This window comes from Choloepus didactylus, chromosome 4 (genome assembly GCF_015220235.1).
Source record: "Choloepus didactylus isolate mChoDid1 chromosome 4, mChoDid1.pri, whole genome shotgun sequence".
In the NCBI taxonomy this organism is placed as follows: Eukaryota; Metazoa; Chordata; class Mammalia; order Pilosa; family Megalonychidae; genus Choloepus; species Choloepus didactylus.
Window position 1 is genome coordinate 136,228,053 of NC_051310.1, and position 27,340 is coordinate 136,255,392.

Below are 27,340 nucleotides of genomic sequence, written 5' to 3' on the forward strand. Positions count from 1 at the left end.
CTCTCAAATTTAATAGAGAAAAAAATCACTCTATATTTTTCAAGTCAGAAACAGTAATTCAGAAGTCAACTATAGCATTCTAAAATTTTAGAAAATCAAAATAAGGTAACCAGGATCATAAAACTTAGCATTCACAGCATTGAATCTAGAAATAATATATAATTAGTAGAATGTCAAAACCAAAAGAGCATTTGACAGAAGGAAAGAGATAGAAAATGAGAGTGAGAGAAAGAAGATTTTTTATGAAGTATGTTTCAATGACAATTACTCCATAAAAACTGTGCACTCAGAATCTGTGAAGATAATGTTACAGCTGGAGGGAAAGTCCAATCCAAATATCAAAACACAGAGCCAAAATTATTCTGAGTTTCCTAAAGACACATTTTGAGGAAGAAAGAGAAGAAATCTTTTCCATTTCCCTATCCCCCAGTCCCAAAAGGGAATATTTTAAATTATATGCCATCTTTGGTAATACACTACAGAACATAATGTCCAGATATAAGGACAATTTAATTTAATATTTCCTCTTCAATTTGTTTTTTACAGCAGACATGTTAATTTCATTTTGAACATGGTATGCCAAATATCCTGAGCTTCCAGGAATGAAGTCATGTAGCTCCCCAAGGAATTTCTTCATGGCATCAATTGATACATAACCTACAAAATAAAAAAAATATATATATATTTGAAAGTCTATCATACTAAATGCTTTTTGGTGTCTTTGATTTATTAGAGTTCAGTTTGTAAAGAATGTTTTTTACAAAGGAATGAAAAAGAAGAAATAATACCAGTGAGAAGATGCTTTTTTTTTCTTTCATTAAGCATTACTCTCATTTTCAAGTCAGGGAAAAGAAGGAGATCACAGCCAGACTCATCTATACTATGTATCATCCACAAAACCCAATTATTATCAGGGAACACCACCACTCCACTCACCTTTTTAAACACAGTTATATGATTAACACTGACCATTAGAGTGTGATATCCAGGTTGAGGCTGGGACCTGAAAGTGCCTAAACCATAAACACTGAGAAGTGTGTTTGGCTTAGGGTGTAATCACTAAGAACTATCTATACAAAGAGCTACTAACAGCACAAGCTCATTTTCCCTAGAAGAGCAAGCAACACGTTGCTGTACTGCTAACACTGAGACAACATTCTTTAATAAAAAATGGGGAAATCAATATTACTGTTTAGTCAACAAAGAGTGTGAGTAATTCTGATATCATTAATAATCTGAAGTAAATATAATTGTCAAAAGGATAACCTAGAATGGGGAGAGCTTAAGGACTTTAATAAATTTAAGCAATATTAATTTGATAGCAATTGCTTAGTATTTGACTGATTATATTTTATGTGTAATGTCTTTGTGTTTTGTACTAAAAGTGAAACCTAATTTAAAATAAATACTGTATCTGATAGAGCTCAAGGATGATTGAATTTAGAGCAACACTACCATCAGATCAACAGGATATCTATGCATATAGTTTGATCGTTTCTAATAATAAATTCGCAATTAATTAACTGCGAGTCTAACCACATAAAATTGACTAATATCTTTAAAGATATTTTAATCATGATCCTTTTCTTTAGAGGATCTCTTGAAATGCTACCACTATATTCCATATGAGTTCGTGATCTTTACCTAATGGCTAGGTTTCTAGATAAAATAAACTAATGTAGAAAAATATTAATGTTTGGTTAAATACACATAAACACTGTGAGTAGTTTCTAAAGACATGTATGATGATAGGAATAAAAAATAACCACTACATTAATAAAAATATTCCTATAAGTAAAAGAAGGGTAGGGCATGTATAGTGTCAGAAATGGGTTAGCGCAGTGATTTTGAAATAGACTTTAGGTTGAAATTGACAGAAACACAACTTAAACTTGTGTGATACATATAGCATCTCCTACCTGACCAAGGATTGACCTTTCTCTCCCCCGCTCTCGCCCCAGGCACCCCTCCCAGTAACTCCCCAGAAGCATGTTGAGCTTTGCCTCCTAGAACCTTGAACACTGCCCAACCTGAGTGCACCTTGTTTTGAGAAAAGAGCACATACCAAGATGTCTTCCCAAAACTTATACACAAGCCCCTGGCATTTAGCCGCTTCTGTTTCCCAGGCACATATAACCTGTAAAACGATAAATATGGACATACTTGAGTGAACTGCCATCTCACTGTCTGTTGTGAGGCAGTTGCAGCGCTCTCTGTAAGTTCCCCTAATAAATGCTTTGTACTGATCACCCTGGTGTTGAATGCCTCTGCTTTGGTTTGCTAAAGCAGCCAGAATGCAATATAACAGAAATGGGTTGGCTTTTACAATGGGAATTTATTAGCTTATAAATTTATAGTTCTAAGGCCATGAAAATGTCCAAAGTAAAGCATCAACGGGATGATAAATTCTCTGAGGAAAGGGATTTCAACATCTGGGACACCTCTGTTACATGGGAAGGCACATGGCCAGCATCTGCTGGTCCTTCTCTCCCAGATTCAGCTTCTGGCTTCAGTGGCTTCCTCTCTCAGCTTCTGTGGGTGTGTCCTTGTCCCTCAGCTTCTCTGGGGATTTTTCCACCCTGGGGCACTCCTCAAATGAAATAACCTAACAAAAAGGTCCCACCTACAATAGGTCTGCTCCTACAGGAACGGGTTAAAAGAACATGGCCTTTTCTGGGGTACATAACAGCTTCAAATTACACCAGCCTCTTTCTTTGGAATTGCAACCAGTCCCACTGAAGGATGGTTTGAGGCAGTCCCAGCTAGTCTTGCTCCCACTTCTCCTTTTGAGGCGAGTCCTGCTGCTAGTTCAGTGGGATGCAACAAAACGAACTTAAACAAAAGGAAGGATGTTGCCACATCAACCAAACTGCAAGGAAGGCAGTCCTTTTATCCGTCCTCAGAAGTAACAAGAATAAGTGATCACAGCTCTCTCACTGGTCTCAAGTTTTTCTCTACATGTTAGCTTCATTTTCCACTCTTGAGGCAATTTGACTCTCTTTCTATGGTAGAAAACATGGCCACTCTCAAGTTTTATATCTTAGAGCTGTAGTCACCTGAGCAAGATTGACTAGACTTGTTGGTTCCATGTCTAAAAATCCAAATACATTATCATATAGAAATGTAATTCCAGTCAAAAGCCAAGAACACAAACCAAAAATACCTTGATATTTTAGGGGACATTTGGCAAGGCCTGGAGCCATTTTTGGATGTGAGAACTAGAAATGTGCTACTGGTTTCTAATAGACAGGGCAAAAGATGCTGTTAAACATCCCACAATGCATGCGACTGATCCCCCAACAAAGAAATATCTGACGTAAACAGTGCCAAGACTGAGAAACTCTGTCCAAGGGCATAGCTCCAACTCGTATTTACTACAGCCAAAGAACTCAATTAATTGTATTTTCAGAGATTTAACAGTCATTGAGCTTAACCCAACCCACTTTGAAGAAGAAAGAAGTTATAGTCACAAAAATTTGTGATGCTATAGCTCAAATTAGAACTCTTACTAAATAATTAAGCTGATTTTTCCCAACAAGAAATTATTCCAGCCTGTTCAAGCAGATGGGTGTGGTTAAAAAAAAAAAAAAAAAAAGAGAGAGAGAGAGAGAGAGAAGTACTTGTCATTTCACATCACAATTAAAAACAAATTAATTATCGCTTTAAAAATGAAGCTTTCTTCCAAGAAAGTGCTATCAAAATATTTAATGTAGAAATATAAGGAAAGAAAATAATTATGCAGTTGAGTGAATGAAAAAAATCAGAAAATTTTACTTTAGTTCTACCCATAAAATCAGCAACAGGTTAAAATTATACTTTAAAAATTCCGACCAATAATTATTTTTATAATTTTTAGTTTTTTTAATAGAATACTGCTATATCTTTTTGAACAGCCAATTTCTTTCCCCAGCAATAAAAACATAGAACAGCATTATTGCATGTCCAAATCTAAGTACATTTCTTCATTGCATGGCTGATTTTAATGTTTATCATTGATCTTTTTAATATGTATTAAACATTTGGTAAGTCTAAGTGAACATGAAATACTTAGAACCTGGTGCTGGAGTTTCCTGAAGCAAAATATAATACACTAATACACCACAGCCATAATTTAAGGTACCTACATTTTATCTGAATGTTTAGGCCTAGGGACTTTAGTTAAGCAAAAAACAAATATGAGCAGCAGCCAGCCACTCCCAATCTTAGGACTTAATTACTTCTACCTTGTTCATTATTCTTTGCACTTCACAATTGTACTGAAAATTCCAGGACTGACTTTTCTACTATTACATCTGGATAGAAGTTTTCTTTGATTTCTCCATGTCTCAGCCCAAAAATACACATTAAAAGTTCTTTTTAAAGTGCTTTTCTAAAAGTTATTTTCTGTTATTTAGATGAACAAGAAGAAAAAATAACAAAAAAGCTATAAGAGATGGTTAGAAGGGATAGCGATATGAAAGAAGACTTCCAGGAATTTGTGGACTAATTGCAAAGGGTAGTTTTGACACTGCTAAATGAAGAGAAAATGATAACTACACGAATTATCATTAAAATGAATTTTCAAAAACCTATACTTAAAAATTGCTATATTTTAAAAACAAGGTTTTAAAAAACTATATTTTTAACATTGCAACCAACGACCTTTCTGAGTACTACTCAGATTAAAGTATCCAAATATCCGACTGGAGGCGGGGCAAGATGGCAGACTGGTGAGCTGTAAGTTTTAGTTACTCCTCCAGGAAAGTAGGTAAAAAGCCAGGAACTGCGTGGACTGGACACCACAGAGCAATCTGTCTTTGGGCATACTTCATACAACACTCATGAAAACGTGGAACTGCTGAGATCAGCGAAATCTGTAAGTTTTTGCGGCCAGGGGACCCACGCCCCTCCCTGCCAGGCTCAGTCCCGGGGGAGGAGGGGCTGTCAGCTCCGGAAAGGAGAAGGGAGAACTGCAGTGGCTGCTCTTATCGGAAACTCATTCTACTGATTCAAACTCCAACCATAGATAGACTGAGACTAGACACCAGAGACTCTGAGAGCAGCCAGCCCAGCAGAGAGGAGACAGGCATAGAAAAAAAACAACATGAAAAACTCCAAAATAAAAGCAGAGGATTTTTGGAGTTCTGGTGAACACAGAAAGGGGAAGGGAGGAGCTCAGGCCTTGAGGCGCATATGCAAATCCCGAAGCAAAGCTGATCTCTCTGCCCTGTGGACCTTTCCTTAATGGCCCTGGTTGCTTTGTCTATTAGCATTTCAATAACCCATTAGATCTCTGAGGAGGGCCGTTTTTTTTTTTTTTTTTTTTTAAATCCTTTTTTCTTTTTCTAAAACAATTACTCTAAGAAGCCCAATACAGAAAGCTTCAAAGAATTGCAATTTGGGCACGTCAAGTCAAGAGCAGAACTAAGAGAGCTCTGAGACAAAAGGCAATAATCCAGTGGCTGAGAAAATTCACTAAACAACACAACTTCCCAAGAAAAGGGGGGTGTCCGCTCACAGCCACCATCCTGGTGGACAGGAAACACTCCTGCCCATCGCCAGCCCCATAGCCCAGAGCTGCCCCAGACAACCCAGTGTGACGGAAGTGCTTCAAATAACAGGCACACACCACAAAACTGGGCGTGGACATTAGCCTTCCCTGCAACCTCAGCTGAATGTCCCAGAGCTGGGAAGGTGGAGCAGTGTGAATTAACAAAGCCCCATTCAGCCATCATTTGAGCAGACTGGGAGCCTCCCTACACAGCCCAGCAGCCCAGAACTGCCCTGGGGGGACGGCACTCACCTGTGACATAGCACAGTCATCCCTCAACAGAGGACCCGGGGTGCACAGCCTGGAAGAGGGGCCCACTTGCAAGTCTCAGGAGCCATACGCCAATACCAAAGACTTGTGGGTCAGTGGCAGAGACAAACTGTGGCAGGACTGAACTGAAGGATTAGACTATTGCAGCAGCTTTAAAACTCTAGGATCATCAGGGAGATTTGATTGTTAGGGCCACCCCCCCTCCCCGACTGCCCAGAAACACGCCCCACATACAGGGCAGGCAACACCAACTACACACGCAAGCTTGGTACACCAATTGGGCCCCACAAGACTCACTCTCCCAATCACCAAAAAGGCTAAGCAGGGGAGAACTGGCTTGTGGAGAACAGGTGGCTCGTGGACGCCACCTGCTGGTTAGTTAGAGAAAGTGTACTCCACGAAGCTGTAGATCTGATAAATTAAAGATAAGGACTTCAATAGGTCTACAAACCATAAAAGAACCCTATCAAGTTCAGCAAATGCCACGAGGCCAAAAACAACAGAAAATTATAAAGCATATGAAAAAACCAGACGATATGGATAACCCAAGCCCAAGCACCCAAATCAAAAGACCAGAAGAGACACAGCACCTAGAGCAGCTACTCAAAGAACTAAAGATGAACAATGAGACCATAGTACGGGATATGAAGGAAATCAAGAAGACCCTAGAAGAGCATAAAGAAGACATTGCAAGACTAAATAAAAAAATGGATGATCTTATGGAAATTAAAGAAACTGTTGACCAAATTAAAAAGATTCTGGACACTCATAGTACAAGACTAGAGGAAGTTGAACAACGAATCAGTGACCTGGAAGATGACAGAATGGAAAATGAAAGCATAAAAGAAAGAATGGGGAAAAAAATTGAAAAACTCGAAATGGACCTCAGGGATATGATAGATAATATGAAACGTCCGAATATAAGACTCATTGGTGTCCCAGAAGGGGAAGAAAAGGGTAAAGGTCTAGGAAGAGTATTCAAAGAAATTGTTGGGGAAAACTTCCCAAATCTTCTAAACAACATAAATACACAAATCATAAATGCTCAGCGAACTCCAAATAGAATAAATCCAAAAAAACCCACTCCGAGACATATACTGATCACACTGTCAAACATAGAAGAGAAGGAGCAAGTTCTGAAAGCAGCAAGAGAAAAGCAATTCACCACATACAAAGGAAACAGCATAAGACTAAGTAGTGACTACTCAGCAGCCACCATGGAGGCAAGAAGGCAGTGGCACGATATATTTAAAATTCTGAGTGAGAGGAATTTCCAGCCAAGAATACTTTATCCAGCAAAGCTCTCCTTCAAATTTGAGGGAGAGCTTAAATTTTTCACAGACAAACAAATGCTGAGAGAATTTGCTAACAAGAGACCTGCCCTACTGGAGATACTAAAGGGAGCCCTACAGACAGAGAACCAAAGACAGGACAGAGAGACTTGGAGAAAGGTTCAGTACTAAAGAGATTCGGTATGGGTACAATAAAGGATATTAATAGAGAGAGGGAAAAATATGGCAAACATAAACCAAAGGATAAGATGGCCGATTCAAGAAATGCCTTCACGGTTTTAACGTTGAATGTAAATGGATTAAACTCCCCAATTAAAAGATATAGATTCGCAGAATGGATCAAAAAAATGAACCATCAATATGTTGCATACAAGAGACTCATCTTAGACACAGGGACACAAAGAAACTGAAAGTGAAAGGATGGAAAAAAATATTTCATGCAAGCTACAGCCAAAAGAAAGCAGGTGTAGCAATATTAATCTCAGATAAAATAGACTTCAAATGCAGGGATGTTTTGAGAGACAAAGAAGGCCACTACATACTAATAAAAGGGGCAATTCAGCAAGAAGAAATAACAATCGTAAATGTCTATGCACCCAGTCAAGGTGCCACAAAATACATGAGAGAAACACTGGCAAAACTAAAGGAAGCAATTGATGTTTCCACAATAATTGTGGGAGACTTCAACACATCACTCTCTCCTATAGATAGATCAACCAGACAGAAGACCAATAAGGAAATTGAAAACCTAAACAATCTGATAAATGAATTAGATTTAACAGACATATACAGGACATTACATCCCAAATCACCAGGATACACATACTTTTCTAGTGCTCACGGAACTTTCTCCAGAATAGATCATATGCTGGGACATAAAACAAGCCTCAATAAATTTAAAAAGATTGAAATTATTCAAAGCACATTCTCTGACCACAATGGAATACAATTAGAAGTCAATAACCATCAGAGACTTAGAAAATTCACAAATACCTGGAGGTTAAACAACACACTCCTAAACAATCAGTGGGTTAAAGAAGAAATAGCAAGAGAAATTGCTAAATATATAGAGACGAATGAAAATGAGAACACAACATACCAAAACCTATGGGATGCAGCAAAAGCAGTGCTAAGGGGGAAATTTATAGCGCTAAACGCATATATTAAAAAGGAAGAAAGAGCCAAAATCAAAGAACTAATGGATCAACTGAAGAAGCTAGAAAATGAACAGCAAACCAATCCTAAACCAAGTAGAAGAAAAGAAATAACAAGGATTAAAGCAGAAATAAATGACATAGAGAACAAAAAAACAATAGAGAGGATAAATATCACCAAAAGTTGGTTCTTTGAGAAGATCAACAAGATTGACAAGCCCCTAGCTAGACTGACAAAATCAAAAAGAGAGAAGACCCATATAAACAAAATAATGAATGAAAAAGGTGACATAACTGCAGATCCTGAAGAAATTAAAAAAATTATAAGAGGATATTATGAACAACTGTATGGCAACAAAGTGGATAATGTAGAAGAAATGGACAATTTCCTGGAAACATATGAACAACCTAGACTGACCAGAGAAGAAATAGAAGACCTCAACCAACCCATCACAAGCAAAGAGATCCAATCAGTCATCAAAAATCTTCCCACAAATAAATGTCCAAATATCCACTTCACTCAGCACTTTTCAGCTGGTTCCCTTGGTTCCAACCCCTCAGTGTCTGCCTCAGTTAACTGTCTCCTCTTTGTGTAGGGCACTAGGGTAGGAAACATAAACATGGAATCCATGGTTACTTGGGTGATCCATGAATGGGCTTCTGAGCATCTGTGAGTCTCTTCAAATGATATGTAAAGTTTGTATGTTGTATTTGTGTATGTAGGGATGGATGCGCGTGCATGCATATTAGGAAAAGGGGGCCCATGTTTCATCAGATTCTCAAAGAAGACTGTGACTGGGTTGTCCATACAATTTATCTTCCAAATTGGGACACCTGAGAGTAAAAAAAAGATGCCAGGGCAACAGGCATAAACTGGGACCATCTCAGGCAAACAGGGATGCATGTTCACCCTACTTAAAGATCATTGTTTTTACACAGAAAATATGGAACCTACCCTTGGGTCAATTGTGCAGGTTAATTTAGTTAATATATGAATGAGTCACCGCTATTACCATGTATGATACAGAGAGCTCTGCTTGTTAGGCATTTGATGTGTAACAACAGCTTTATTCTACACTGTATTCCCTTGTTTCTTCCTACTTGGATGCGGTGGCTTGGAGTTAAGTACCCCAGAAAAACATATTCTTAACCTCATTCCTTTCCTGTGGGTATGAATCTGTCATAAATAGGATCTTTCAGTGAAGTTATTTTTAATTAAGGTATGGCCAACATAATCAGGTTGGGTCTTAATCCCTTCTGGAGACTTTATAGAGAAGGCCACAGAGAGAAAGCCATAGGAGAAGCAGGAAGTTGGAAGTCAAAGGAACCTGGAGGAGAAAGGAGAAGACATCGCCATGTGCATCGCCATATGACGGAAAAGCCAAGGACCAAGGATCACTGGCACAGTCTCTGGGGATTGCCTTGCTGAAGCCTCTTTTGGACTTTTCCTAGCCTCAAAGCTGTGAGCCAATAAATTTCCATTGTTTAAGCCAAACCATTGCAACTAGGAAACTCAAACACTGGGCTTACTCTAAATTTTATTTTAAATTACCTGTTACCATGTTGTTCACTGGATAATTCTGAAGAGGGAAATACACCTGTTTTTCTACAACTGGAGTCCTTATAAAATGCTTTTCTGTGCTGTAAAATGAAACATACTGAAAGTTACATTTATATTTGTTTTTATGTACTTGCTTTACAAATGAGAAATCGTTAATATGTAATTTAACTGCTATTTGATCAGACTTCATTTTTATTGAGTGAAATGTTAAGTGTGAACTTCTTTTGTGCATCTAAGTAACACAAGGGCTCATATAGATAATATTAGTTTTCTTGGTCACTTCATAAAACAAGTATTTATTGAGCATATAGGGGCCTGGGTTTTTTTCTTAATGTCCATGAAATTATAATAATACAGTAATACCTTTCATGTATTTACTTATTTTTATTAGAAAACTTGTGAGTTTACAAAAAAAAGCATGCATTAAACACAGGGTTCCCCTATACCACCTTATTATTAATACCTTACATTAGCGCAGTGCACTTGTTACAATTGATGATACCACATTTTTATAATTGCACTATTAACTATAGTCCAAGGTTTAACTTAGGATTCACTGTGTTATGAGTTTCATGTTTGTTTGTTTTTTAATTTTTATTCCAGTACCATACATACAACCTAAAATTTTCCCTTTCAACTGGATTCAAATATATAATTCAGTGCTATGTTCACACTCTTGTGCTACCATCAATAATACCTTTTAATTAGCTAATATATACAATATGTATGTATGTGTATAGACACATACATACATAAAAATATACATATAAACTTAAACATGCCAAAAGGGGAAATATAGAATCTATTTTAAATGATCATACATTTTTTATTATTCAGTGTTCAAACAACTGGAACTCTATTAACTGGTACTTCCATACTTTACCATAAAAAATAACAAATGTCTGAAAAAAGCATTAGGTATAATAAGATTCTGAAGTGATTTCTGAATTTTAAAAAATTGAATTATGCTTAATGTGGTTGTGTAATATAATTAATTATGTCATAATTTTTAAGAAGTTAAGCAGTTTTCAACTAGAATATCCTATTTTCTGACTATGCCAAATAACAATTTTACCATATTTTCACTATATATAACCATTAGATAATTGATAGTGTATTATAACACAATTGCATGAAAATAAAAACTTCAAAATAAAAAATTGGAGTCTTCCTGAAATTTATTTTTTTCTCTAAAAAGTCTAAAATTATACTGAATGATAGCAAAGGATTTATTACCAATTTAGAATGAAATTTAAATTTAAATTTCATTTAAACTCTTCCAAGAGAAACTACAGCTCATTTAGGATGAGCTCCTACAAGTGAGAAGATAGTGTTCTCATGGATTTCAGGGACTAAACAAGGATATCTAATTATTATTACTATTATTATTTATCATGGCTCTAAAAGTTCTGGCCAAGCAATAAGAGATGAAAAAAGGGGCAGCAATATACACTGAAAAGATAAAAGCAATATTTTCAATATTTACAAATATTATGATTAAAACATATAACAAAAAAGGAAGATGGTTAAACAATGAGATGAAATATCATACACACACATGACAAATCATAATATCAAATAAATTTTTTCCACATGGGGAGTTGCCCATAAAATACTTATGGAAAATCAAGAGACAGACTATATACGCAGTTTCACCTCAACTATATATGCAGTTTCACCTCAACTATATTAAAGGTGCATATTTGTATAAAACTGGAGAAAAATGTACCTCATGTTGACAGTGATTATCTCTGAGTGGTGGGATTGTTTGTAATGTTAACTTTCTTTATTCTTCTCTGTATTTTCCATTTTGAAAAATTATATATATTACATTTATAATAGTAAAGTAATTAAAAATTAGAAAAATAAAAATTCATGCAATTTTCAGAAGATTTGGGGAATATACTGGGAAGGGAAAAGAATGTAGTGATTAAGAATGTGGAATTTGGATCAGCTAAACTTGGGTTCAAGTTCAGCTCCACTACTCTAATAATATTGGGCAAATTATTAAACTCTGAACCTATTTCCTCAATTATAAAATGACAGAGTTGTGCGAATCAAAAGAAGTACTGCATGTGAACTACTTAGCTCACAAGTGTTTCTGATATTTAGCAAGTATTCAATAACTAGTTCACCACTTAGTAAGTGTTCAATATCACTAGTACTATAACTTAGTAGTATGACAACAAAATAAATTCTTGGGTAGGTCCATGTATTCTACCCATGTGCGCACTGCACCCTCTGGTGGTTCCACAAAGAAAAGGCTCTAAGTAGACACCTACCTAAGGTAGATCCTTTGTCCATTTTTTTAGTTATTGGATCGCACATATTTTTCCCAGATTTGTAAGACCACTTTTTATATTAAGGAACTTAGCATTTGTTAAATGTTGCCAGGTTTATGTTTTCTTTTGACTAGGCTTATGGTTTTTTATGGATTTTTTTTTTCTATGTACAATTTTAAAATATTTTTGGTAGTCATAATTATCCATCCTTTCCTTCATGGCTTCAGTGTTTTTCAGGGCAACCATTTCTTATATAATTTACATCTCTGATATCTTTTCTAGTCAAGCGAGTCACTAGGAGTTACTTTTTATTTTCTACTTACCAATCTTCTATTATAAGGTCATTTAGAATAACAATTCTTTCTTCTATTAATCTCTTAAAACTATCTTCATGATCTCACCTCTTCCTTACTCATTTTCCTATCCTCTCCCTACCAGTTTCTTATCACAAAAAGTCAAACAATTAAGTTTAAAGGCGTGCTATACATAGGGATCCCAAAGAACTAGACTGAATTCTGAAACTTAACCAGGTAGTATCTATAAGTCACAGAACCAAGAAGCAATTGCTTACTAAACTTATAATAACTAAATATACAATTCTGTGCTAAAGAAGACATCAATATACTCAAATTATAAAAAAATAAGTAGTACATACCAAAGATATAAGAGAAAAAATATGGGAGAGAAACAAAATTGAAAAAAATATACATAAATAAAACCCATTAATTTTTATATTGGAGAAAGATTTATTTCAGCAGCTAAATACCTTGGTCCACCCTTTTGAATAACCAACGTTCCCGTACAAACATTTGAAAAATCACTGAGCTAGAAAATATGGAATTAGGACTAGACAATGAATAAGACTGCAATGAGAGGCCTCTCATAGATTGGCCCTAACACAACAGCAAGTTCATGTTTTGTTTTTTTTAATGAAAGTAACTACATTATAAACAATTTGGGAAAAGGGGGGAAATGATTCAATCCTAATAAAATCACAGTTAATATTTTGTATGTTTCCTTCCTACTTAAGTAAATATATATATTTAATGTTATTTAACTGTAATCATAATATACCGAAAATTCTTGTTTCGTTTCAGCAAGGATAGTATAGCCCACTAGTTAAATGCATGAGCTCTAGAATTAGATTTACTGGTTCAAATCTTGCTTCACCTCACTAAGTAAAAGTTTATATGACTTTGGACAAATTACTTAACCTTTCCAATCCTAGACTTCTTTTTTTCTGTAAAATATACAGGGGATGATGATAATGACAACAATATCAATTACCTAGGAAGAATGAAAAGTAAATAAGATAAATCCATGTAATGCATTTAGCATAATGCCTGGCACATAGCACTCAAACTCTTAGTTACTTTTGTTCTTATTCATTTAACATAAGCAATTTTAATGGCTGAACAATATTTCAGCCAGATGTACTATAATCTATTTAGCTATTTTTACTTTCATTATTATAAATAATCATTGTAAGGAATACTAATTAGCATCTTTCTTTAGTTTTTCCACATTTTAAAGATATTTCCTTGAGATAGATTCCCAAAAAATTAAATTGAATCAAAAATGCAAATCTTTTAAGGTTCTTATACTTTCCAAATAGTTGTACCATTTAAAAATTTCGGGATTCTATTTTCCTCTGATAACTTTGTATTATCAACCTGAACTCTAATCAAACCTTTAAAATCCCTGATAAAAAAATGTGAATGACAAACAAAAAATAAAATTTTTTGGCAGTACAGGGCCATTGGGACCTTAAGGAAATTGATGATCCTTTTCTTCTTCCATTTAACGTCCTACCTTTGTGAATTAAAGGATAAATAGTATGAGAATAGAAGCAGCAGCAACATGAATTCGGATATGTTCTACATTAGACTCTTGTGGTTGTAAAGGACAGACTTACTCAAGCTAACAAGGGAAACTACCTCACTGTCTAAGAAAGAGGATACACATGGATTGGCCTGACACAAGGTCTCACTCTCCTTTCTATCATGGGCTGCATGACCTCTGCTTTTCTTTACACGTATTTTCCATTCTCTTCTATCAACCAGCTTCCTTTGTTTCCTCGGCATTTTTCACCTCTTAACTTTAGTTTGCATGTAGATTTGACTCTGTGTCAACTCCCACCACTAACTTCCATGTTCCTTTGCATAACTCTCAAGAGAATTAGTTCAACTTGTCTGTTCAAGGCAGGCCACACAAGCTACAGTTTGTTGGATACTGATTGGATAAGTTGCTTCCACTCTGTTACCAGTCTAGGTCCAAAGAACTGCAACTAGGGTGGGACAGGAAACATATTGTCAAAAACACTGCTTGGTGATTGAAAGATCTATGGATGAGACAGTGACTTACAGAAGGGTTTATGGGTGGATTTCAAACAAGATATTATTTATTCTTTAAAAAGATAACTTCAAACTCAAAGTATTCAAAATAGAATTCACTACTTCCCCTCCCCCCAAACACACCTCTACCTGTGTTCTCTACCTCAGTTAATGATACCATTATCTTTCTGCTCTACTAAAGCAGAAAAAAAAGGGAGTTATCCTAGACTTTCCTTTTTCTTTCTCCCTAACCCCCATTCACTAAATGCTATCAATTAAATCTCCTAATTAGCTCTAAAATTCATCTTGTTTTCCCAAATCCTAGTTCAGGTTCCCATCAACTCTTTTTCTACTGAGCAATCTCAAACAGCACTTCTAGTCTCTACTCCCTCCAAACATTCCCTCAAAATGGCCATGAGAGTTATGTTTATGAAGCACAAAATGTGATTTAACATGCTTGGCCTCATCTCCCCACCACACTACATCTTAGAAAAATTGAATTTTTTATTGTTCTAAAAACATTCTTTCATTATTCTGTTTTTCCTTTCCCCATGTTTTCTGCTTTGCCTGTAATATCCACGCCACTCAATATGTTGTCTGCCTGGCAAATGTCTATGAATTTTTAGAACCCAGATCAGGCATTATATGCTTTGATACATGTCCGAATCCCCCAGAAAATAACTACTAAATATCAGTAATCCATTTAGGAAAATCAGATGTTTCACACAAAAATGGTAGCACGGAGCCTATTTCCTGTTATTCTAAAAGGAAAAAATTATAATGTGTTATACACTATATGTAAGTAACAAAGCATTAAGTTACAAGTAAAATATTTAAAACATGTCTTCCTTATCACCCAACAGTGACTATGGTTGTTAAATGGCTGTGTGCACTAGTGCTGTGATGCCTTTTGTAGCACCACCAACATCTAAAATGCACATTCCCTTAGTTGATATTCAATATGCTTTTCAAGACCTCTACATATGATACTGATGTTATGTCAACTGTATCTGGAAGATAAGTCCACTTTTCCTCACACATCATTTTTCTCAAGTTTGGATATTAAAAACCAGGAGTTCTGTCAGAAAAGTGTTAACCAGGGAGACATTCAAACTTTTCCTATTTCTTCTGTATTTTACACAAATATTCTATTCTGCTACAATGCACATTTTTGCAACACATATTTACTCACATAAAATTGGCAAATGATGTCATAATAGTATGAAAGTTATGATGATTCATATATGATTTTTCATAGCATAATACTGTGAGCACCAGTATTAGCAGCTAAAGTAAAGTACAATAACATATCTAAATGGACAAGCTATTATGGAAGAATAAATTCTGTATGTGATGCGCAATCACCCACATTCTTCCTTGCTTCAGCTTGGCCTCTTGCTGTGTCTTGGAATTAACTTACTGCCTGGCTGTCGCCACTTTGTGCATTTTGCTTTATATCTCCGTAACTCAACAACCTCAAACTTTCCTTAAACTGTTTCCATCTAGCTATCTCTCCCACTTCTGCTTGTGTATTTTTTTATTTACTGGTGATTTTAACATGTTTTTTTTTTAAATTGTGTTAGTATTTTTACTAGGATTGTTATTGCTTTTGTCAGTATTTAGTTTGCAAAGGTGTATAAAGACTGTGTGGTCTGCCTCTATCAACCCAATTTTCCCCATGAGCTCTTTTACTTTTAGGGCACAATCCTGCAGAACACAATACATATTGTATTACAGAAAAACATCTCTATTTCTATTCTTTGATTTATCACACTGTATTCTGTGTTTGTCTGTTTCCCAATAGATTGTGAGTTCCTTGAAAGAATTTTCATGCCTTATTCCTCCTAATAACTCCAGTACTTGGCCCCATGCCAGGCACACCATCAATGCTCAAAAACCATCTTAAGTAAACTGAATACCAATGAAGTATAGGAATTCAATACCTTTTGGATAATTCTTTTTGTTGCTCTGTTGCTAGTTCACTACTTTCCTTAAGGGTCTTTATTTCATTTAGTGTTGCTTCATCATGCTGTGGATAGCAAAAGAAATCAGCACACCCATGATCCAATTAATAATGTTTAAAAAAAAGCAAAAAGCAAATTGCAATATATATCCAGAATCATTAACATATGTATACACTTAGAGTCACCTGATCTACTTTGGTGGAAAAAACTTACAACATATTATATACACACATATAAATACTGCACATTTTTAGAAGTACATTAAGAAAGATCAGAATTTTAAAAATATAAGCTGTGGCTGTGTTGGATAAATAAAACCTTGACTGATTTTATACTCTTTTCAATTTTTGATATTTTCACTAATGTAGCCATATTACTTTCCTAGCCCTAAAAAATAAGGAAACAAGGGTTAGTAATTACACTTTCTTAAATATCCTTGACTTACATATTCCTAGGCTTCCTGTGAGCCATGAATTAAAAATGAGGTAAGCTGAACAAATTATGTTTCCCCTTCAAAATAAAAGTGGAGGATTCAGCTATGAAGTTATGAAAGAGCTAAATATATTTTAAGCTTTTCCAAAAGATTTTGTGAAAGCAACTCAGATACTACATTTACTTAACAACACGCTACTAGGAAATTAATATATTTAGGTCATGAATCCCCCTTAAACAATAATAAAATTCCCCATATTATGTTCCAAATTTATCCTTGTTATTGTTATTCAGTGATGTACCTTCTACAATATCTTCTATGGTTGCAGTACTATAACTGGCTAATTTTCAAGATCAACCAATATTCAAAGACCTGGCAAAATTCTTTATCATGTAATCACACAATTTCTAGAGTCAGTAATAGTCAATAAAAGCACATTCTATTAATTTTCTACTAGAAAGAATACTGGACTGGTTGGAGCTGAGAAAATTTGGTTCCACTCTGCTTAAAATCTGGCTATGTAAACTAAGGTTGTTTAACTTCTCTTTACTTCAGATTTCTTATTTATAAAATGGTGTGCTGGTTTGAATGTATTATGTCCCCCAGAAAAAGCCATATTCTTTGATGCAGTCTTGTGGGGCAGATGTTTTGGTGCTGATTAGATTTGCATAGAAATGTGACCCACCCAACTGTAGGTGATAGCTCTGATGAGATAGTCCCATGGAGGCGTGGCCCCACCCAATCAGGGTGGGCCTTGATCAGTGGAGCCATATAAATGAGCTGACGGGCAGAGAGAACTCAGTGCAGCTGAGAGTGACCTTTTTGAAGAGGAGCTACAGCCAAGAGGGACACTTTGAAGAAAGCACAGGAGCTGCAGATGAGAGACAGTTTGAAGATGGCCATTGAAAGCAGACTCTTGCTCCAGAGAAGCTGAGAGAGGACAAATATCCCAAGTGCAACTAAGAGTGACATTTTTGAGGAACTGAAGCCTAGAGAGGAATGTCCTGGGAGAAAGCCATTCTGAAACCAGAACTTTGGAGCAGACACCAGCCATGTGCCTTCCCAGCTAACAGAGGTTTTCTGGACACCATTGGCCATCCTCCAGTGAAGGTACCCGATTGCTGATGTGTTACCTTGGACACTTTATGGCCTTAAGACTGTAACTGTGTGGCCAAATAAACCTCCTTTTATAAAAGCCAACCCATCTCTGGTGTTTTGCATTCTGGCAGCATTAGCAAACTAGAACAAATGGAATGATTAAATTAATGATCCATAAGGTCCTTTTTAGCTCTAAAGTTCTGATATACTCAATAATGACTGTCAAATAATAACCATTGCATCTTCATCTATGTCCCTGGAAACACTGTGACAAGTCAAGGATTAAACATTTTGGTCCTTAGAACAACATACTATTGATTCCAGGCCAAAAATACTAAAAGAACTAGACTATTATTTTCAAATGATGACACTTTGGAAGAAAAAAACAAATTAATGAGAACACAAAAAGTTAACTCGTGGCTACGGGCACATCAAAAATTTTTCAATATCATCTAATATACAGTCCTTATTTAAATTCCCAATTGTCCTCAAAATGTCTTTTATAGCTTTATCATTAAAAACAAACAGCAACATTGTAATATGCTTCCATTAAATGTAACAAAGGAAATACAGCAAAGCTAAAAAAAAAAAAACAAAACCACTCAGAATCCAATCAAGACTTATGTATCACATTTGGTTGTTATGTCTTGTTCTAGCTTGCTAATGCTGCCAGAATGCAAAACACCAGAGATGGATTGGCTTTTATAAAAGGGGGTTTATTTGGCTACACAGTTACAGTCTTAAGGCCATAAAGTGTCCAAGGTAACATATCAGCAATCGAGCACCTTCACTGGAGGATGGCCAATGGTATGTGGAAAACCTCTGTTAGGTGGGAAGGCACGTGGCTGGCATCTGCTCCAAAGTTCTGTTTCGGAATGGCTCTCTCCCAGGACATTCCTCTCTAGGTTGCAGTTTCTCAAAAATGTCACTCTTAGTTGCACTTGGGGTATTTGTCCTCTCTCAGCTTCTCCGGAGCAAGAGTCTGCTTTCAATAGCTGTCTTCAAACTGTCTCTCATCTGCAGCTCCTGTGCTTTCTTCAAAGTGCTCCTCTTGGTGGTAGCAAGCTCAGCTCCTTCTGTGTGAGCTTATATAGTGCTGAATGGGCAGGGCCACACCTCCATGGAAATTATCCAATTAGAGTCATCACCCACAGTTGGGTGGGGTACATCTCCATGGAAACACCCAAAGGATTCCAATCTAATCAGCACTAAAACCTCTGCCCCACAAGATTGCCTCAAAGAACATGGCTTTTTCTGGGGGACATAACAGAATCAAACTGGCACGTATCTCTTAAGCTATAACAGTTCCCCTGTCCTTTTGTTTTTTTCATGAATAGACTATTTTGAGAGTCGAAGCAAATTAAATTAGCTGTCTTGTATAATGTCCCATATTCTGGACTTGTCTGATTGTCTCCTCATAATTAGATTCAGGTTAAATGTTTTGGGCAAGAAGTACTACATAGGTAACATTGTATACTTCTTACTGCATCACACCAGGCTGAACATAATAAGAGGTTTTTTTCAGTATTGATGATAATCAATTTGATCAGCTGGTTACTGTGGTGTCGGCCAGATCTCTCCATTTTAAAGGTAAGTTGTTTATCTTTGGAATTACTAAGTAATCTGTGGGTGTTAATAATTTGAATTCATGGTTTTAGGCATCTATCAATGATCCTTGCCTAAGTCAACTATTACATTGGGGTTGAAAATATTTGATCATCCTGTCTACATTTATTAGCTGATAATCTTCAGTAGAGAAAAGTTTTCCTTATCCCAGTTTTTCCTTCCTTGTTTTCTTTCTTGCTTGCTTCTGTCTGCCCTTCCATTTTTTTTTCCTTTCTTTCTACTCTTGGGGTATCACTATAGACTCATGGATTCTGTATTATTTAATGTATTTAATGTTTATCAAAAATGCATTTTTTGATAGTTCAAATTATCCCAAGTTTGGTTATTGTGTAAAGATTTTTTAGTAAGTCAAAGCATGGATAAATTTGGAGCAGGATGGCAAAAGTTATAAAACAGATCATTTTCAGTACCGTACAAATTTAATGAGGAATATTATTCAAAACATTTGACAACTTGCCCAGCACAACAATTAAATAAGTCAAAATGTACACTGGCAATAAAGAACTGGTAAATATCTTTTACTTATTATTCCCTTAATATTACTGACAGAAGCAAGTTGCAAGTTTTCAAAATTTGTATGTGAATAATTTTATTTATTTAAAAAAATCTTAATTTTACTAATGTTATTACTCTAAAAAAAAGTGAAACAGATAATGTTCAATAAAAGTATGCCTTTAAATTCCTTAATCTGGCTTATTGATACATCTCACAATTCAACATTTTAAAGATTACTCTGCTTTAAAAATTTTTGAAAATGCAGATTCTAATCAAGTACATTAATTTACTCTTACCTTTTCTGTCAGAAAATGTTGGTCTTGTTCCCAAATAAAATTACCAATTTTTCTTCGTATTTCTGTGGCAAGAGAAACAAATACAATACTATTTTTTAAAGTAACTTCATAGAATTTTATGAATTTTGCTTGATATCTGAAATTTCTAGACCAATGTATTTCTACTTGCATCACAATCATCTAAGATATTTGTTTAAAAGGCAGATTCCTATTGCTGTAGGTCATTGAGGAGGAGCTTAGGAATTTGCATTTCTAACAAACTCTCCAGAAAATTCTAATGCTCTATGAGAATCATAGCTGTACACATTTCCTGCTGGAATATAAATCTTAATGAGATATCAGTGTCTTTAAGCCATACATAAATAAAAAAGACAATTGTCCAGTTAAAATAAAAAGTATAAAATTCTTGAATTTGTAAGAGCAGAGGTTCTCAATAATTAATTTACTTCTCTAAAAGAAGGGTGGATGGGCAATGTGTCTAATAGGTGGTAGTACAGGGATTCTATAATGCTCAGCATGTCAAAGGTCTATGTCATCATCTTAACTCAGTGATCTCAAAAAGTTTGCACATAGCCCACTGGAGGACAAAAAGGGTAACGTTATTTTAGATCTATGTTGTCCGATATTGTAGCCACTAGCTAAATGTGGATACTGAACACATGAAATGTGGCTAGTCTAGATCGAGATGTGCTATATGTATAAAGTAAACATTCGATTTTGATAACTTAATATGAAAAAAGAATGTATACTATCACAATAATTTTTATATTGATTATTTGTGAATGTGATATAACTGGGTTAAATAAAATATATTGTTAAAATTAATTTTACCTATTTCTTTTCATGCTTTTTAAGGCAGCTGCTAGAAAATTTAAAATTACATGTGTGGCTCACATTTTTTATTAGACTCTATTGATCCAGAGGGATAAAAAAAATGTAGACATTTCATTTTTAAAAAGGGGCATGTTTTCATTTAAATCAGATTTAAAAAAAAAAAAACTAACATAAGACAGAATAAGAGTGACAATTTCAAATCAGATCAAATAGTGATTCTAAATATAAGCTTTTGAAGGCAGGGGCTTTGTTATATCCACTGCTTGGCACAAATAGTTTTTGAATAAATGAATTTTCCCATTCAGTCATTAATTTATTTGCATAACCATTTAGAACAGTTTTATAAGTAGGCCTCGACAGGACATCAAGTATGGAAGGAAACCAGTCTTTGGGGTGTCTAATGGCTACTCTAAAGAAATCTTGTTTAAGTTTTTTTAAAACTACTTTGCTCGTAGGAATTTGTACTTAGCTTTAATCTGTCTTTCTAAAGATGGACATGCACCTATTCGGTAGACAAGATACACATCAAGAATTAGATAATTATATAAGACCTACTAAAAATGGGATATTTAAAGTTGGACCATAAAAATAGGTAGGATTTGGAAGAGGAACAGGATAAGAAAGGGTCTTCCAAGTAAGGGAAACTAAAAGAGCAAATCTCAGAAGCAGTTTCCGTATTGATTTACCCTTCCTACTTCATGGGGTTGTTGAAATCATTAATGTGAAAATACTTTCAAAACAAAAACAATATAAATATATAAGCTTATTAACACAACAAATCTTTAAATATCAGAATTAAAGAATTTCAGAAAAATAATGAAGAGATTCAATACCAGCAAAGAACACATTTATTGAATGCTCACCCATGTCAGACACCTTAATAAGTTATCTTATTTAATCCTTAAAACAACTCAGAAGTTAAACAACTTGCTAAAGGTCAAGAAACTTGTAGGTAATTGGATCCTAGCCAGTGAACACTGTGAGGGCAAGATCTGCATCTATCTTATTCACAACTGAATCTCCAGCCCCTGGATTGAAACCTGGCACACATAGAAGCTCAATAAATGCCTGAATGAACAATAAACAAAAAGCCAGGCTAGAAACCCATACCAATCTGATCCAAAGTCCATGCTTTTCCACTTATATTAAATGATACAAAATTTTAAAATCTGTGATTGAGAACAAAGATCTATTAAGTTACAGGACATAAAGTTGGATTTGGCTGTCTAACAGGGATTGGGTGAATGATCTTTGCTAACCTTTTTGCAGGCAGGCAGGAGGAAGAATGAAATGACCTAAAGCCACCGAGTTTTTAATTTCAGCATTAGCTATTGCAGAGAGATAGTAGGCATGAAAAACTGTAGCGTTATCTTCTATGTAATCAAGACTCTGAAATATTCTAAGAGAAAGAAAGGAAATCTTTTAGTTTATGAAACAATGTATTCAATCTTTCAATTCACTTTCAAAAGAAAGAATAAAGTAGAAGATTACATTAAAAGATACTTTTATGCTGATCCTTTTTCTGGCAGGGTACAAATGAAAATACACAGTAAGAAGTATTTACTGGGTTTTTGTTTGTTTGTTTGTTTGTCTAAGCCTAGAGAAATCTCAGCTTTAGAGACTTGAGTCATGATTATATAAATTTAAAAACTTGACCTAAAATGGTACTGTTTACTTGACATCAAAAGTAGACTGTCAGCAGCCTATGAGTTTCATCCATAGTAATTGCTATAAAGAGGGATAAATTAATTCTGGGGTGAGGAGGGGGCAATGCAGTCAGGAAAGCCTTCACGTAGAAGGCAATGTTTTTCCTAGGCCTTGAAAAAGGGGTGGAGATAAAAGCAGGGCATTGCAAGAAAAATGAAAGGCACGCATGAAGCCAGGATAACAATAAAGTGCTGACCTTGGAAAACAGCTGATAATAATTTAGAAATGCAAATTGCTCTATAATGTGGTATCATTTCTTGTCTTTCAGAATGGCAAAAATTAAAGACTTATATTACCAAGTATTGGCAAATGGTCCAAGGAAACGGAAACTCATACTTTGCTATTGAGAGTGCAAATGCATGCATATATGATGTTGAACAATTTGGTAGTATCTATGAAAATGTAAAATGCACATACCCTAAAACCTAGCAATTATACTTGTACAAATAAATACAAGGATTTTTTTCAGCACTTTTTGTACAATGGAAAAATCAGAAATCTAAATGTCCAAAGAGAAAAGGACAAAAAATGTTATATTCCAACAATGCAACTGCAGTTGGAAAGGAATGAACCAGATCAACTTGCATCAACACCAGTACCATCTGAACACATTGAGTAAAAAAGGCAAATTGCAAAACGATATATTCAGCATCATAACACTTTTGTTCATTTAAAAAACCCCACAAAACACTGTTTGTTTTTCAAGGATACCTGTACGTGTATAATAAAATGTATCTGGAAAAAGCGAACCAATTCAAAACAATAGTGTTTGTTGCAAGGCATGGGATGGGTTTGGGATTGAAATGAGATTTTGTTAGGTTTAGGTTAGGTTTTTGTCTCAAAAAGACATGTAAAGAATTTGATAAAATGTTTATGATTGACTATTCTGGGTGAGTAAACAACTATTTGTTGTTATCTGTACATTTCTATTTTAATAATTTCTTTTTAAAAAGTTTTCCAAATCTTAAAAAAATAGAGAAAGAAAGAACAGAAAGGTTAAAGTAGCTGGTCATCTGGCAGTTCAGATTGACTGGACTATGGAAACTATGAGGAGAAAAACTGGAAAATAAACAAGGTAGGCACAAGAAACGATTCTTGGGGTGGGGAGATTTGAGACAGAGCAACCTCTTAGGCAGTTTAATAGTACAAGCAAGAGGTAATTAGGATGTGTACCAAGATACTGGAAATTCAAAACCACAAGATACCACTTCACGCTCACTGGAATGGCTATTGAAAAAAAAAATTGAAATGGAAAATAAGTACTGAAGAGGATGCAGAGAAATAGGAACCCTGGTATGTTGTTGGTGGGAATGTAAAATGGTGCAGCTGCTGTGAAAAACTGTTTGGCAGTTCCTCAGAAAGTTTGACATAGAAAACTACCATATGACCCAGCAATTCCACTTCTAGGTATATACCCCAAAGAACTGAAAGCAGGGACTCAGATATTTGAAGACCAGTGTTCACGGCAGCATTATTTACAATAGCCAAAAGGTGGAAGCAACCCAAATGTCCATCAAGAGATGAATGGATGAACAAAATGTGGTATATACATACAGTGGAATATTATTCAACCACAAAAGGGAATGAAGTTCCGATACATGCAACAGCATGGATGAACCTTGAAGATATTATCTTGAGTGAAATAAGTCATACACAAAGGGACAGATATTGTATAATTCCACTTACACGAAATATCTAGAATATGCAAATTCATAGAGAGTAGAGTACAGGTTACCAGGAGTGGGGATTGGGGGAATTTATGCATAATGGGTGCAGGGTTTCTGTTTGGGGAGCTGGGAAAATTCTGATAATGACTGATGGTGAGGGTAGAACAACACTGTGAGTGTAATTCCACGAATTGTATGCTTGGGAGGGGTTAAGATGGGAAATTTTATGTTGTGCACGTTTCCACAATTTTAAAAAAAGAGGATCTAGAAAGACAATGACAATTAAATGTAATACATGTTCTTGGACTGGATCTAACAATGGAGGAGAAAATGCCCAAAAGGACATTATTGGGACATCTGAAAAAATTGGAATATAAACTGTAAGCTATATACCAATGTTAAATTTCTTGAACTTTGGTAATTATACTAAAGGTGGTTACATAAGTAAATATCCTTGTGCTTAAATATACATAGAAGTATTAAGTGGTCAAGGAGCATAATGTATACAAATACTATCAAATGTTTAGAAAATAGATCAATCAATCAATGGGTAGTTGGGTGGATGGATGGCTAGACAGAATGATTCAGAAAGTGGGGTAAGATATTAACTTCTAGAAGGTGGATCTGGGTATCTGGGTGGGGGGTATGTTGGAGTTCCTGTATGGGGTATTTTTTCTGCAACTGCCCTGTATGTTTGAAATTACTTCAAAATAGAAAGCTAAAAAAAAAAAAAAAGAGTGGCAGTGAGAATTCATAATTACAGAGGTACAATCTATGAAATTTAGCCACTGATGCTTAATGGAGGACGAAGATGTTAATCAAAATAAACTGGGTTCGAGAACATAGCCCTGGCGCAGGTAAAAGGGCTAAGGAGATTTGGTTTACACATTCTGAATATGACAGGCCTTCAAGGTGCCCTGTGGAGTTGTGGGAACTGGAACCACATGCCTGGAATTTGGGACCCGAGGACCAGGAGGCCACGTCACTGCAGTGGAAGGAGAAGAGACAGGTGGGTTTTTTGTTGTTTTTTCCCCGTATCCAAGGGTGAAAACTCGTGTTTTTGTTGTTGTTGTTTTTTGTTTTTTTACCGGTCTCATCCTGTCATCGGTAGGTATTCATTAATGGCCTGCAACTTCCATTCCTAACTCTTGGCTCATCATGACACCACGAGCACTGCCAGGTTGTTTTCAGATACCTTAGCGTGTCAGGATGCGAAGCATCACAGCTGAAAAGGAAGTCGGCGGCCCTCGGGTCAGTGATCGTCCCCCCTTCGGCCACTGTGGAGGCAAGAGCACAAGTTGCCTAGCAGGCACCCTAGGGTCAAGGCACCAGAGCGAGGCAGGATGCTCCCCTCACCACCTCACCCATCCCCTTATGCCCAGCTTCCTACTCCACAGCTGCCTCAGATCCCCGTTGACGCTGCCGCAGAACCAACCCCGCTGCCCTTGGAACATGGCGCCGCCTTGCACGGGAGAAGGCGGGGGTTGGGGTGGGAGGAAAAGCCAGAGCCGAGCTCGCTGATTGGTCTGAGGTCTGGAGTTGAGCCTACTGATTGGTTCTTAACAGCAGTGGGCGGGAAAGTCCTGAGGTACCGAAAAAAGGGATCTGGTCACTACCAGACTGAGCCGACCAAGCCTCGGGAGTGTTGAGGCCACTCAGCTCTCTGCTAATACTACGGAGGAGGTGGGTTACTGCTTGAGAATTTTAAATCCTAACTTTAACACATTGTGCTATGTTGTACAAGTGTGAGCATGGTGCTGTAATATCAAATATTATTTTGAAGCAAATCCATATATTTTATCATTTCATCTATAAATGCTTCAATCCGAATCCCTAAAGGATGAGGACTTTTTAGAAAACATAACCACAACACCATTTCACACCTAAAAAAAAACAACAGTTCTAGTATAGTTAAATGTCACCAGTATTTGAATTTCCAGTTTTCTTATAATGATCACAAATGTTTTTCTTTTAGTTTTTTTTCCCCCCTCTTAGCAACAATTTTGATGTTATGTTTTCTGGTATTGGGTCCATTTAATCTAAAATTTAAAGTTATTTATAGAAAGTTGTCTATAAAATCTTTTATTGTATTTTTTAATCTCTAAAAGCTTTGTGGTGATGGTTCCATTTTCATTTCTGATGTTGGTTTATTAATGCCTTGTCTGTTTTTATTTCTTAGTCTCACAGGAGGTTTACAATTTATTAATCTTTTGAAAGAACAGTCTTCTGGCTTTGCTGATGCTCTCTCATATATTTCTTTTTTTTTTTTTTTTTTTTTTTTTTTTTTTTTTTTAATCATCATTTTATTGAGATATATTCACATACCACGCAGTCATACAAAACAAATCGTACTTTTGATTGTTTACAGTACCATTACATAGTTGTACATTCATCAACTAAATCAATCCCTGACACCTTCATTAGCACACACACAAAAATAACAAGAATAATAATTAGAGTGAAAAAGAGCAATTGAAGTAAAAAAGAACACTAGGTACCTTTGTCTGTTTGTTTGCTTCCCCTACTTTTCTAGACATCGATCCATAAACTAGACAAAGTGGAGTTTGGTCCTTATGGCATTCCCAATCCCACTGTCACCCCTCATAAGCTACATTTTTATACAACTGTCTTCGAGATTCATGGGTTCTGGGTTGTAGTTTAATAGTTTCAGGTATCCACCACCAGCTACCCCAATTCTTTAGAACCTAAAAAAGGTTGTCTAAAGTGTGCGTAAGAGTGCCCACCAGAGTGATCTCTCGGCTCGTTTTGGAATCTCTCTGCCACTGAAGCTTATTTCA

The 27,340-nt window shown here is 35.8% G+C and overlaps 1 protein-coding gene across 1 annotated transcript; it reads right to left on the reverse strand.

The window, feature by feature from the left end:
• Positions 1 to 514: 514 nt before the first annotated feature.
• On the reverse strand, positions 515 to 25,996 carry TERB2 (telomere repeat binding bouquet formation protein 2). Its single transcript, XM_037835429.1, has 7 exons — positions 25,933 to 25,996; positions 25,738 to 25,819; positions 22,428 to 22,567; positions 20,335 to 20,396; positions 16,366 to 16,451; positions 9,799 to 9,887; positions 515 to 657 (listed from the first exon to the last, which is right to left on the reverse strand). Exons 1-7 carry the CDS (start codon positions 25,994 to 25,996, stop codon positions 515 to 517), a joined length of 666 nt encoding a protein of 221 aa, XP_037691357.1.
• Positions 25,997 to 27,340: the final 1,344 nt, after the last annotated feature.

Bases quoted from the DNA above. Each gene is read 5' to 3' on its own strand.
- TERB2 (XM_037835429.1), bottom strand. From the start codon at position 25,996: ATGTTCCAAGGGCAGCGGGGTTGGTTCTGCGGCAGCGTCAACGGGGAT. The intron at 25,820-25,932 runs GTAGGAAGCTGG...TTGCCTCCACAG, and splicing joins GGATCTGAGGCAGCTGTGGA to TGGCCGAAGGGGGGACGATC. The intron at 16,452-20,334 runs GTAAGAGTAAAT...TGCTATCCACAG, and splicing joins AACATTTTCTGACAGAAAAG to CATGATGAAGCAACACTAAA.